The sequence below is a fragment of the Natrix helvetica genome (genome assembly GCF_964273705.1).
Source record: "Natrix helvetica genome assembly, chromosome: W".
Classification (NCBI taxonomy): Eukaryota; Metazoa; Chordata; class Lepidosauria; order Squamata; family Natricidae; genus Natrix; species Natrix helvetica.
The window spans coordinates 56,193,069-56,208,105 of record NC_138555.1 but is presented as its reverse complement, the minus strand read 5'-3'; the positions used below and the strand labels follow the sequence as shown (position 1 = coordinate 56,208,105).

The following is a 15,037-nucleotide window of genomic DNA, read 5'->3' as shown; positions in this document are numbered from 1 at the left end:
GGAAGCTTTCAGATTCAGGTTTCCACAGATGTACCAACATGTCTCTCTTAATAAATTGGAAGTTTGAGGAAAGCTCTGCCTTGGACTCTGATTTAATTTTGGGTGATATTTGGAACGTTGACAGGCACATCTGGGAAAACCCGAATCTGAAAGCTTCCAGGTTTTCCCCACCTAGTTGAAAGTTCACAACCCTGCTCCACACCCACAAGTTCCTCACATGGTCCAATCCATTCTTCAGACTTGACTGGAGACAATCCCCAGTCACTCCCATCCAGGTGCAGGCAAATGTCCTTGACTCCCAGAGTAAGGAATGTTGTTATGGCTAAGTTTCCACAGCTCCAACAAAAATCTCCCTCCCAATTTTCCAGGCTAAAATATGTGGCAGTCAGGAAGCTAAAATGAAAAAAAAATGGCTTCCAAAACTGACAGAAACTTCTTCCAGGTCCAATCCACTGCTTTCTCCTGCTTTCTCACCGCTTACTCTGACCAGCTGTCACCGCTTCAGTTCGGCCATTAATGGCCATCTTCTTCTCCACCTTCTTTAAGGAAAGATTACTCCTGATCAGCAAAACGGTCCACCACCCATTTACCTTCAACAGAAAACCCTTCCTCTCCCATCATCCCTACAGGGCAACTTCGGCTCCAAGGAGCCCCTCAGATGGACAGAAATTGGCTGTGCTCCACGGAGAGCCCACTTGCACACCCGTTTGCAATGACTCCAGATGGCCCCTCCTCCTAACTGATCTTTTTGACAAACTTCATGAAAATGATTTGTCTGGTCAAGGCTATATGTTGGCTATGACAAAAAAAATTTCAGAACATTATTAATGTTGCATTGGCTTTTACCTTAAATATCTTATTTTGCTTTTAAAGTTTGGCATTGCATGGTATGAAAGTCTGAATTTGGTGGGATTGAGCCATTCACTCATTTGAAGAGCACAGATTTTCTGTTTGGACCATAGAGCTTCATTTTATTAAGAAGGAATTCACGGGATGAAACTACATATGCCCCATAAGAGGCTAGTTTTGCCATTATAGCAACTAGACTTTGTACCCCAAATCTTACGAATATTTATGCTTCCTTGGCAAGGAAAATTTACCAATACAATTGTCTATTTTGTTTTTTTCCTTCCAGACCAAACTAGCAAACTTAAATATATTCTCCAAGATGCACGATTTTTTCTTATAAAAAGTAACAACCATGAAAATGTCTCACTTGCAAAAGCTAAGGTATGTTGGAGTCCACTCCTATGGCTCCTGTGAAGTAAATTACATATGCAAAGTATGGAGTCAGATTAATTGCTTTTCTTTTTAATTATTTAATTATTACTTCTTTTTCTTTTATAAAATATAAATACTAAAATGTAAATATAAAATAAAATAAAATATTTATTCTCAGGTCAGGCAGTGAACTAAAAAGAAATAGAAATTTTATAAATAAAATAAAATATATATTTTATTTTATAAATAATTTTATTTAACTATTTCTTTTTAGTTCATTGCCTGACCTGAGAATGGATAACTTTTTCCCCCAGCCACATGTTTCAAATTATTATTTTCAACCACCAGAAGTCATGGGACCTTGGTGGTAATGTCACTGGACTGGGTAATAGCAAAACTTTTGTTCCTATTTGCCCCCTATATTTTGTAGGTTTTATGTTTCAATAAATTTGCCCCCTATATTATGTAGGTTTCAAATCCGACAAATATTTACCGTATTTTTCAGAGTATAAGACGCACCAAGGTTTTGAAGAGGCAATTTTTTAAAAAACAGTAGGTAGGTAGATAGAGGGATAGAGAGGGAGAGGAAGAGAGAGAAATACAGTAGGTAGGTAGGGAGAGAGAGAGTAGGTAGGTAGGTAGGTAGATGTTTCCAGGTGTATTTATCCATGTGCTGGAGAAGGAAATCGCTGACAATCTGCAGCACCTAATACTTGTTTCTGCTGGCACAGCACTTGATCAATCTAATTCTCATCAATCACTCTTAACTAAAGAGCTTTCCTAAAGGAAAAAAAAAAGTTTTTGCACTCTGCATACCTCCCAAAAACGGCCTGTTTTTCGTGAAAACGGGCCCGTTTTTTTTAAAGGCATAAATAGCCTTGGGGGGGCTTGCAGAGTGCTCCTGGGGGGGGGGATGAGCAAACAACGGCCCATTTTTCGCAAAAATGGGCACATTTTTTGTCACAAAAATTGCATGCATAGCCTTATGGAGGCTTATAGAGTGCTGCTGGGGGCTGGGGGGGGGGGCAAAAAAACAGCCCATTTTTTGCTCATTTCTGCCCTCCCCAGCCCCCAGGAGCTCTCTGAAAGCCTCCATAAGGGTATGCACGGCCATTTTTGTGAAGGGGGCGGGGCTTCAGGAGGCAAAAAAATGTTGTATTCGATGTATAAGACGCACCCAGATTTTCAGCCTCTTCTTTTATTTTGCATGCTTAAATATATAAAACTATCTTAGTTGGACATTATTCAAGCTTGTCTAATACTGTGTACTTTTTGACAGTAGTTTTTTATGGCTCAGAGAGATACCTGTCTTGGATGTGTTTTCTGGATCTGGAAATTGCAGGCCTCCTTCATATAAAACATGTGCTGTTGCTGAATGTATTCCAAAGTCTTTCGAAACCTGGACGCATCAGATAGTTTTCAGTTTGTAAATTATCTGCTCATCTCTCCATAGGGTGTTTGGTCAACCCTTCCAGTCAATGAGAAAAAGCTCAGTGCTGCCTTCAGATCAGCAAGAAGTGTGATCTTGGTATTTTCTGTAAGAGAGAGTGGAAAATTCCAAGGTAAATAAAAGGAATACTTGCATTCAGAATTCAAAAGTTATTTAAATAAGTGGTCTCATCACAATGTTTTTAAATTCTTACAGGATTTGCAAGGCTTGCTTCTGAATCTCATCATGGAGGGTCTCCCATACATTGGGTGCTACCTGCAGGAATGAATGCAAAAATGCTGGGAGGCGTATTTAAGATAGATTGGATATGCAGGTAAAATGGGTGGAAATTAGAAAATAAAATTGTGGTTGGATAGGCTATTTGTTATATAACAGATGCATAATGTTTAGTAACAAGTAATTGTTTGCATGCCAGAGCCCCTACCCAACCTTGACTGATCTTAACCCCCCCCCCCCCAAAAAAAGTGGGGGGGGGGGTCAGATCTAGTTAGTACTTGGTTTAGAGATCACCAGGAAATTTTAGGGCTATAGGATCAAATGGGAAGTTGAAACACATTTCAGAAGAGAGCAGTGTGAACAACTTCTGTATTGTTACCATTAAAACAATATGAACATGGTCATGTAGTCACCAAGAGTTGAGCCTGACTCAAGAGAGACTTGACTTTAAATGTGGCATTGAAGGATAAATCATTTAAATAGCTTGGAGGTGATGCATCAGTCAAGGATACTAATATCCCATTTTTCTTCTTCCCATATAAATTCACTATTTTCATGCTTCTGCTTTGGGATTTTAACGATATTTATGGGCTCTACATTATTGCTTTTTGTTGTAAAATCACTCTTACAGTCTTCTGTGTCTTCTGTTGATGATAGATGACTTCTTTTCCTGCCCTGGGTGGATTTTGAAGCACATTAAGTTTAAAATGGGAAGAGGAGCCAAAGATTGGGGGTTTTTTTTCTCCTGCAGTAGGAAGTTGTGCCAGAAATGTGACTATGAGACTTTAAGAAAGATTGTTTAAAAATCAGGGATTTCATGTTTTGTCCCTTTCAGTTTGGTAAGGTTTAGAATCTCTTCCTTTTGTTCTAAACCTTGGAATCCCTTCCAGCTTTTTTTTCACTGGAAATATAACTGAAAATAGTGAAGCTTAATTATATTGGTTTAAAAATGCATTGAGGATTTTGTTAACAATGATAAACAAGTTTGCCAAAGTTAAGCTTGGAATTTGATTCTAAAAGATATGCCTCATACTCTTTCCCCAAACCAAGTAGAAAGTTTAGTTCTCTGAAAATAAAAAGTGATCCTAATTCAGTTGATTAGCTTGCCTCTTTATCATGGAGAACATTTATGAGGTGTCTAACAGTCAACAACAACTTTATGGCACATAATCAATCAATCAATTGATTAAGGTAAGAGAACAAGACTGATCATTTTCCTAGCCTCTCCATACATACTATCCAATATTTTCTTTCCTACTCCAGACTCTTTTCCTTCTTTTCCTGCCTTGCTTAACTTTGTTGGGTTGCAGACATGAGGAGCACTGGATAACAAATGTTTTCCAGCATTATTATTACCTTACTTATGTTGGGAAAATTACATCACTCTGTTTACATCCTTTGTTGCCAGACTAAGAATATGGATGACGGGCTCACTGAGTTTGTGGAAATTGGATAAGAAGGAAAGACAAAGAAAGGCTTAAATCAGGGGCGTTAAACTGGCAGCCTGCGGGCCGGATGCGTCATGTGCAGGCCACACTCACCCTGGCTCCGCAAAGGCAAAAAAATGTTGTGATACGTCACGTGACACAATCGACTTTGACACCCATGGCTTAAATTATCTGCCTCAGAATGACTTAATCAGAACTGAAGACAAATTTTGGAGATTGTAATATTTGCTTTGTGAGGTGAACATACCCATGGGATTTGGCCTCTAAGCCCATTATGGCAAACCTATGGCAGCCCTCAGCTCCTGCGCGCATGCGTGCACTGGCCAACTCATTTTTGGCCCTCCGGAGGGCTGGGGGGAGGATGTTTTTGCCCTCCCCAGGCTTCAGGAAAGCCTCTGGAGTCTAGAGAGGGCGAAAAAGAGGCCCAACGGGCCAACCAGAAGTTCAGAAATGATCTGTTTCTGCCTTCCGGAGGGCCTCCACAGGGGGAGGCCATTTTTGCCCTCCCCAGGCTTCAGGAAAGCCTATGGAGCCTGGGGAGGGTGAAAACTCCCCCCCCAGATTGGTGGGGGTCACACACGTATGCACGGGGGAGGTCGCGTGCGCATGTGCTGGTAGGTGGGGCACACTTTTAGAATAAGGTTAGCCATTACTGCTCTAAGCTTCGCTTCATTGATTAGATCCATTGCTAGTTGGATCCTCATTATTTTTTAAGTTGCACTTCATTGTATGAGAAAGTGTGTCATATCATATTTTTAGGCGTGAATTGCCATTCACAAAATCTGCTCACCTGACCAATCCTTGGAATGAACATAAGGCAGTAAAGATTGGACGTGATGGACAGGTTTGTCAACTACCTTTGATTGCTCTTCAAATCATTAAGCCCAGTATTTTAAAATATTCTTAATAGATTTTTTATGATACAGTTGTTCATCTTTGAAAGCTGCTTCTGCTAATCTTGTTTTATCATAGAGTCATTCCATGTCAAGTGGTCTGATTTCAGAAAAGTGCCCAGCTTGACCATCACAGATTTGGTGTGAACATGCACACACATCCCCAATGAACATTGGTAAAGTGTTACATTTGCTGATGCAATACTTGCGGACATATAGTCATTTGTTTGACCCCATACTGCAGCATTCTGCAGTATGACTCTGAGGGTTCAGCAACTTTGAGACACAATATCTCCGGCAATATTTTGCTGAGAGAAACAAAACTTGGCCATCTTGTACAACTTGTGCTCTATTAAACAAAATAATAAAAACATTCTCATGAGCGATCTCCATCTAGATAAGTTGGAGCAAAGAGGGCCGAAAATGACTGGCTTGAAAAAAGGTTAAAGTTTGGCTTTTTATATCTCTGGAAGGAAAGGTCTGAGAAATGTGAAACTTTGTGCATAATAACTTAGCAACACAAGGTTTTCGAATATAAAATTTCATTCTCCTACTCCTTTCCAATAGTTCACAAATTGAGTGTAAAGTTGATGGTTTCTGTAAAAACGCCAAAAATAGGGTATTTTCAGACCGCTTTTACAAAAAAAGACCTCCTGGAAACTCTGTTAAATCATTCTCATTAGAAAGAGTATGTTTCAAACCCACTAAAAAAGTATGGTTGGTGTTTCATCGCTGACGTATATAGCCCTAAAAATAGGGACAAAGTTGAGGATGGTGCTATGGCAACATCACATGCATTCTATTATTGTTTCATCTTGTTTGTTTTATATAGACATCATTACATCATCATTAAACTGAAAGACAAAAAAGGTAAGTATAAAAAGTGGAAGGAGGGGGACATAACTAAGGCAGAATTTCAGCAAACAGCCCGAGCCTGTAAAGATGAAGTGAGGAAAGCTAAGGCTCACAATGAAGAAAGGCTTGCCACAAAAGTAAAAATTAACAAAAAAAGCTTCTTCCAACATGTTAAAAACAAGAAAAAAGTTAAGGAAACAATTGGTCCATTGCTAGGAGAAAGTGGCAAGAAGGTGACAAGCAACAGGGAGAAAGCAGAACTATTTACCTCATGTTTTGCATCTGTCTTTACACAAAGGGATAAAACAGTCCAACCTATCAAAAGCAGCACCACAAAAATCAGATTAGGAACACAAATTGAAATAGGGAAGAAAATGGTAAGTGAGCACCTGTCTACCCTAGATGAGTTCAAATCACCAGGACCGGATGGATTACACCCCAGGGTTCTGAAGGAACTAGCAGACGAGATCTCAGAACCACTGAATTACATCTTTCAGAGATCCTGGAACACCGGGGAACTACCAAAGGAGTGGAAAAGAGCTGATGTGGTTCCCATCTTCAAAAAAGGGAAAAAAATAGATCCAGGAAACTACAGACCTATCAGCCTGACCTCAATACCAGGAAAGATTCTGGAAAAAATAATCAAGCAACGAATTTGCGAACACCTAGAAGCAAACAAAGTAATAGCCAAAAGTCAACATGGATTTGTCAAAAACAGATCATGCCAGACTAATCTTATTGCATTCTTTGATAATGTGACAAAATTAGTGGACCAGAGGAATGCCGTTGATATAGTTTACTTGGACTTCAGTAAGGCTTTTGATAAGGTAGACCATAACCTACTACTAAATAAAGTAGAAGAATGTGGGTTAGACAGCATCACCACCAGATGGATTCGTAACTGGCTGACCAACCGCACTCAACGTGTAGTCCTCAATGGAACTGCATCTACATGGAGGGAGGTATGCAGTGGAGTACCCCAAGGCTCTGTTTTAGGCCCAGTACTCTTCAACATCTTCATCAATGATTTGGATGAGGGAATAAATGGGGAACTCATCAAATTTGCAGATGACACCAAGCTGGCAGGAATAGCCAATGCTCCAGAAGACAGGCTTAAGATACAGAAGGATCTTGACAAACTTGAACATTGGGCACTATCTAATAAAATGAAATTCAATGGTGAAAAGAGTAAGGTTCTACATTTAGGCAACAAAAACGGAATGCACAGGTACAGTATAGGTGGTACCATGCTCAACAGTAGTAACTGTGAGAGGGATCTTGGAGTTCTAGTGGACAGCCATTTAAATATAAGCCAGCAGTGTGCAGCAGCTGCCAAAAAAGCCAACACAGTTCTAGGCTGCATCAACAGAGGGATAGAATCAAGATCACGTGAAGTGTTAATACCACTTTATAATGCCTTGGTAAGGCCACACTTGGAATACTGCATTCAGTTCTGGTCGCCACGATGTAAAAAAGATGTGGAGACTCTAGAAAGAGTGCAGAGAAGAGCAACAAAGATGATTAGGGGACTGGAGACTAAAACATATGAAGAACAGTTGCAGGAACTAGGTATGTCTAGCTTAAGAGAAAGAAGGACTAGGGGAGACATGATAGCAGTGTTCCAATATCTCAGGGGTTGCCACAAAGAAGAGGGAGTCAAACTATTCTCCAAGGCACCTGAGGGTAGAACAAGACGTAATGGGTGGAAACTAATCAAGGAGAGAAGCAACTTAGAACTGAGGGGAAACTTCCTGACAGTTAGAACAATTAATCAGTGGAACAGCTTGCCTCCAGAAGTTGTGAATGCCCCAACACTGGAAGTCTTTAAGAAGATGTTGGATAGCCATCTGTCTGAAACGGTATAGGGTTTCCTGCCTAGGCAGGGGGTTGGACTAGAAGACCTCCAAGGTCCCTTCCAACTCTACTATTGTATTGTATTGTATTGTATTACTACTATTATATTGCATTGGTTCATGGTGACATTGACACTACCAGTTCAGGCACTTGACCCAGCAACCCCATCGCCATAGGGGGCACGCCCAATAGCCGTGCAATACCAGTCATGGGTGGGTTTCTTGGTTCAGGATCCGAAGCCTGCAGTTTGGTTTCCTCCTCGAGGTTCCAAGGCCTTGTGTGGGTATCTGTCCAGTTCCGAAGCCTAAAGTGGGTATCTTATATGGTTCCCAAGCCAAAGTCCATACTGTTCGTATAAACTGTCAAATTCCAACAATCATTTATTTATTATTGAATTTACATGCCACATTCTTTAGCATCGCTTCTAGGAATTGATACTGTCGACCTGACTATGTAACTGAAGGCACTGGAACAGTGGTGAGATTCAAAAACTTTTACGACTGATTCTGTGGGTGTGGCTTGGTGGATGTGGTTGGGTGGTCATGTGACTGGGTGGGCGTGGCCAACTTGATGTCACTCATGTTGAGGGGCACTTCACCTAGCCTGGCCTCTCGTGACCATGGCATTGCTGCAACAGTTGTGTGAAAAACAGTCATAAGTCACTTTTTTCAGTGCCATTGTAACTTTGAATGGTCACTAAATGAACTGTTGTAAGTCAAGGATTACCTGTACAAAAATACAAAAAGCTTCTTTGCTTGCAAAAATCTGCCCTAAATACCAATCATTAGATTAGGAATACCTGCAAGCCAGAGTTACAAATCAGGCAGGGTGCCAGAGCACCTTGAGGAATTAAAATAGTTAAAATGCAACGATATCTATCAGCAGCCAATTTTTGCTCATAAAGTTAGCAGAGAGGTCATTTAAGCTCTCCAGAAAGAGCACACTCAGAAGAAGCAATCCTTAGATCCATTTGCACCACTTAAAGATACCAGCTGGTCTGACTCACCTCATAAAATAGCCCAGGGGTGGGGAACTGTGGCTCTTTTGCGACTTGTGGACTTCAACTCCCAGAATTCCTGAGGCAGCTATGTTGGTTCTGGAATTCTGGGAGTTGAAGTCCACAAGTCGCAAAAGAGCCACAGTTCCCCACCCCTGAAATAGCCTAAGGAAATCATCCAGATTTAAGGAAAGATCACATGCCCCCCAGAAAGGCAGTAAAATAATCAGTGCCAAGCTTGCATCCTGCCTCTTGGAAGTACACCCCAAAAGGACAGTGCCAAGAACCACTAAAGCAGTGAAGGAAGACCCCCCTAGCCAGATAGAAAAAGAAACCATGAGGCAGGGAAATATTCAGACACAATACAAATTATTAAATCACAAGTTTAAATCCTTTTAAAACTAAAACACAAACTCATTTCTAGAGCTCACACCCCAGGCAAGCTCAAGTGTAAACACTTGAGATAAGCCTAACTACAAAGAAAGCAATTAACACTAGAATGAAGCAAAGGAGCAAACACAGTAGTTGTTGCTTGTTAAACCAATTACCAGAACAAATAGACACAGGAACTAGCCAGTTTTCTGAAGCTGCTTCTTTTCAGGAACTGATTAACATTTTCCCTTCCAAACAAAGCTGAATAGGGAAAATTATCCCATCAATAAACACAGGATTAAACATCACCAAGCACAGAATTAAACTTCACCAAAAACAGTGTTAAACCAGAAGTCAGAAAGGGTATGTAAACTCAGGTTTGTCAATCTTTCTAGCTAACCAAGAAGCCTTGCTGAATGTCACTCATCTTGGTTCCTTGTCATGAAAAGCTTCTTTCTGGCAGCTCTGCTTTGATATTCAATTATTTCTTCAAAGTGCTGATTCATTGCATCCCGGCTGGAAGAACGTCTAGGTGTGCTGCCAAGAATGTAATAAGAGAGGCAGTTTCTGTAAGCAGGGCAATAAAGATTAGACTAGAAGCAACACCAAAATGTTTCTTTCCTGCCTTCCTTACAGGATTAGCCCTGTAAAGTGGAAAAAAACAAAAGGAGATTTCTTCTAACAACTGGTTCTCCAAACTGCTTAGAAAATTAACTACCAGTTCTAGTGAATAGGCTAGAACTGGTTGAATCCCACCTCTGCACTGGAAGCACGCAAATAAGAAAGAAAGAAATATTAACTGTAATTGAATATATGATGTAAAATGAAAGTGAGTTACCTAGTCATATTAGATGGAAAATTTGTGACTGTATATGTAATTGAAAATATGGATGCACAAAAGCTTGTAACCAAACGACATGCTGTATGTAATGGATGATAATTTTTTATGTTGTCTTTTATGTTTTTAAAAACAATTTTTTTTTAAAAGGTTCAGGAACCCAACAAACATCTTGCCTTTCAGGCCAATAAAATGAATGAGGAGGGCCTCACAAATGCATAAATGTTACCAACACATCATTTTGTTCAATCGAAATTTCCACGACGTTGCCTACCCACAGTTTTTTGTCATAAATGCAGGCAACATAACAACCAGAAAATATGTTGGCCAATTTTAAATTCAGATCGATGGTATTGGACAGTTTGGCCACAAAGTTAATCGTCTCATTTGAAACTTTGCCGACAGAAATCAAATTTGAATCAACTGGCACAAACTGGTGATTATCTCTTGTGCCAGCTATTGTGTTGCTAACTTTCCATCTTTCTTCTTGCAGTATGCTGCTTTCTTTGATTTATTCCTTTGGAACATACCGTATTTTTCGGAGTATAAGATGCACTGTAGTATAAGACGCACCAAGGTTTTGAAGAGGCAATTTTTTAAAAAAAGTAGGTAGGTAGGTAGGTAGGTAGGTAGAGGGAGAGAGAGGGAGAGAAAGAGAGAGAAATACAGTAGGTAGGTAGGGAGAGAGAGAGAGTAGTTATGTAGATAGGTAGATAAAGGGATAGAGAGAGAGAAAAAGAGAGTGTGTAGGTAGGTAGGTAGAGGGATAGAGAGCGAGAAATAGAAATAGAGAGAGAGAGAAATACAGTAGACAGGGAGAGAGAGAGAGTAGGTAGGTTGGTAGGGAGAGAGAGAGATAGAGAAATAGAGAAATACAGTAGATAGGTAGGGAGAGAGAGTAGTTAGGTAGGTAGATAAAGGGATAGAGAGAGAAATAGAGATAGGTAGAGAAATACAGAAGGTAGGTAGGGAGAGAGTGTGTAGGTAGGTAGGTATGGAGAGGGATAGAGAGAGAGAAATAGAGATAGAAATACAGTAGACAGGTAGGTGTTTCTGCTGGAACAGCACTTGATCAATGTAATTCTCATAAATCAGTTAAAAAGCTTTAAAGAGCTGGGGGCTGGGGGGGCAAAAAACGGCCCATTTTTTGCTTATTACTGCTGTCCCCAGCCCCCAGGAGCTCTCTGAAAGCCTCCATAAGGGTATGCACGGCCATTGTGGTGAAGGGGGCAGGGCTTTGGGAGGAAACAAAATATCTGTATTCGGTGTATAAGACGCACCCAGATTTTCAGCCTCTTTTTTGAGGCAAAAAGGTACGTCTTAGACTCCCAAAAATATGATATATATTTAATTCTGTGAATGTTTCTGTCGCAAAAGTTGAACAGATCTGTCGGCGTCAGTATTTGGTCAGCTGATGGTCGCTGGAGGCTGATGCAAGCAGCCAAATGTTTAGTTCTGCCACTCCGTCGCATGATGATTTGGTGAAACAAAATCACATGGTGAAACATTCACGGGATTAACTATATATACATTCTGAAGGAAGAAATCAAAGAAAGCAGGATGCTGCAAGAAGAAAGATGGAAAGTTAGCAGCACAATAGCTGGCACAAGAGATCATCACCAGTTTGTGCCAGTTGATTCTAATTTGATTTCTGTCAGCAAAGTTTCAAATTACATGATTAACTTTGCAGCCAAACTGTCCAATACCATTGATCCAGGTGTGCATGTTCACATCAAATTGCATTGAAATCTGTGGTGGTCGAGCAGGGAGCCCCAGACCACTTGACGTGGAATGACCCCATAAGTATCTATGATATTGTCACATTTTGGTAAAATATTGCGCTTCCAAATAATATTTTATTAAAACATCTGGGAACATGTACAGCAAGTTCCTTTAAAATGAAATATACCATTGTAAGTAGATTTCTATAACAAGGTTTCTTGAAGCCAAAAGAATTGTCATACAACTCTCTAATGAAAGCACTCATAATGAAGGAAAATAGGTATTGAACTGGTGGGAGGGAAGATAACAAAATAGCAGTGGTAAACATGCACAAACACAGCATATCACAGATTGGTAGTCTCCCTTTTCGCAAATTGTGACATTAGAATTGAATTGAATTGAATTAAATTCTTTATTGGCCAAGTGTGATTGGACACACAAGGAATTTGTCTTTGGTGCATATGGTCGCAGTGTACATATGGAAAATAAAATACATTCAAGGATAAAAAGATACAACACTTAGTGATAGTCAAGGTTACTAATAAGCTATCAAATCGTACTAGGAAACAAATAAAAACATAAATTGAAAGATACAAGCAACATGGTTATAGTCATAAGTGGGGAGAGATAGATACTAGGAAGGAAGCAACATGGTTATAGTCATAAGTGGGGAGAGATAGATACTAGGAAGGAAGAGAAGAATAATAGTAATACAGTCTTAGTAAATTATTGACAGTGTTGTGGGAATTAGTTGTTAAACATTGACAGTGTTGTGGGAATTAGTTGTTAAGCAGAGTGATGGCATTCGGGGAAAAGATTGTCCTTGTGTGTGGTTGTTCATATCAAAGTGTTCATATCAAAGCATATCAAAGTGACAGAACTGTAAAATTTCCTCCCTTAAGGAACAAACACAACATTTAACAGCTTGTTGCAGTTGTATAGCGTCGTTTTGAGGGTAGAAGTTGAAACAATTTATGTCCAGGATGTTTTCACAGCCCTCTTTTGACTCGTGCAGTATACAGGTCCTCAATGGAAGGCAGGTTGGTAGCAATTGTTTTTTCTGCAGTTCTAATTATCCGTTGAAGTCTGTGTCTGTCTTGTTTGGTTGCAGAGCCAAACCAGAAAGCTATGGAGGTGCAGATGACAGTCTCAATAATTCTCTGTAGAACTGAATCAGCAGCTCTTTGGACAGTTTGAGCTTTCTGAGTTGGCGCAGGTAGAATATTCTTTGTTGTGCTTTTTGATGATGTTTTTGGTGTTAGGTGTCCATTTTAAGTCTTGAGATATGATAGAACCTAGAAACGTGAAGGTCTCTACCAGTGGTGGGTTCTGGATCCCGTTGCAACCGGTACGGTACAATGGGACCCGGCGTCCACCACATGAACGCGTGCAGCGCATGCGTCCTTACCTCCTGTCATGCTCCACCATGCCTCCGCAATGCTCCAGCTGCTCGGTGGAGTGTCACACAGGCGCCGTACACTCCATGCACGTGCACGGAAGCGTCAAATACCGGTGAGCTCGGGCAGGCAGGTGGCGGTACCCAGTGCTCCCGGCAGGCATTGGTACACCCATACCAGGGCATACCGGTCGTAACCCACCACTGGTCTCTACTATTGATACTGTGTTGTCTAGATTGTAAGAGGTGGTAGTATGGGAGGGTTTCTTCTAAAATCAACAACCATTTCTACGGTTTTCAGTATATTTAGTTCAAGATTGTTCTGGCTGCACCACAACACTAGTTGTTCAACCTCCCATCTGTATGCAGATACATTGTTGTCTTGAATGAGACCAATCACTGTTGTATCATGTGCAATCTTCAGTATTTTAACAGAGGGATCTTTTGAGATGCAGTCACTGGTGTATAGAAAAGAGTGGCGTGGTGAGAGCACACAGCCCTGGGGGGGCTCCTGTGCTAATTGTACAGGTATCTGATGTGATCTTGCCTAGCTTCACCTGTTGCTTCCTGTATGTTAGGATGCTTATGATCCATTTACAAGTGTGGTCAGGTACAGCTAGCTGATTTAGTTTAGTTAGAAGAATATCTGGAATGATGGTATTGAATGCTGAGCTGAAGTCTAAAAAGAGGACCCTTGCATAGGTCTTTGGAGATTCAAGATGATGTCTGTTGATCTATTTGCTCGGTAGGCAAATTGCAAGGGGTCTAACCGCGGATCCGTGGTGATTCTCAGGTGGCCAAGCACTAGTCTTGCAAAGGTGTTCATAACTACAGATGTTAGAGCAACTAGTCTGAAGTCATTCAGTTCCTTGATGGAGGGTTTATTCGGCACTGGGATGATAGCAGAGCATTTGAAGCAAGAAGGAACATAGCACATCTCTAGTGATTTATTAAAGATGCAGGTGAAGATGGAAACCAGTTGGTCAGCACAAGCTTTTAAGCAAGAAGGAGTTATCTTGTCTGGACCTGGTGCTTTTCCTGGCTTTTGTCTGTAAAATAGGCTTTGCACCTCATTCTCTGTAATCACCAGAGGTGGTGGGCCCAATGGGATAGGGTAGGTTGTAGGAGGCTTAGCTGATGTTGGTGTGTCTGAGATGGGGATTGTGGAGATGGGTGGCAGTAGTTTTCTCTCAAACCTGCAGTAGAACACATTCAGGTCATCTGCCAGCTATTGATTTCCTTCAGTTGGGGAAGGGGGTTTGCCGTAACCAGTGATATTTTTAAGAGTTTTCCACATGTTTGCTGGTTCATTTGTTGAGAACTGATTTCTTAGCTTTTCAGAGTAGCTTCTTTTTGCTGCTCTGATCTCCCTTGTTAATATGTTTCTGGCCTGATTGTGCAGCATTCTATCACCTTTTCTGTAGGCTTCCTCTTTGGTACTATGTAGCTGCTTAAATTTAGCTGTGAACCAAGGTTTATTGTTACTGTATATTCTCAGTTTTCAGGTCGTCACACATAGGTCTTCACAAAAACTGACATATGATGTTACAGTATCTGTGAGTTCATCCAAATCAGAATTGCATCTATTAAAAAGAAGTAATTCATCCATCTTATTAATGAGTGAGTGTAAATTAGTCAGAAAGAGAGAGGGGGCCCCCTCCCCGGTTGCCTGCAGCCTCGGAGCCTACAGCAACTCCCAGCCCTTGCACAGTAAAGGCAGTTAAGAACTTCTGGCAATTGCAAGATTTTCTTTACTGTGCAAGGGCCAGGGAGGT

General features: G+C 40.7%; 1 protein-coding gene across 5 annotated transcripts in view; it reads left to right on the top strand.

Annotated features, from left to right (window-relative positions):
* Nucleotides 1-15,037, top strand: part of LOC309400337 (YTH domain-containing protein 1-like) — a 115,232-nt gene that overhangs the window by 81,257 nt on the left and 18,938 nt on the right. For all 5 annotated transcript variants that reach the window (XM_081968762.1, XM_081968761.1, XM_081968759.1 and 2 more), the window contains 4 exons: nt 1,136-1,230; nt 2,675-2,783; nt 2,867-2,984; nt 5,095-5,179. In XM_081968762.1, the coding sequence (XP_081824888.1) occupies nt 1,136-1,230; nt 2,675-2,783; nt 2,867-2,984; nt 5,095-5,179 (407 nt within the window). The remainder of the gene's footprint in view (nt 1-1,135; nt 1,231-2,674; nt 2,784-2,866; nt 2,985-5,094; nt 5,180-15,037) is intronic.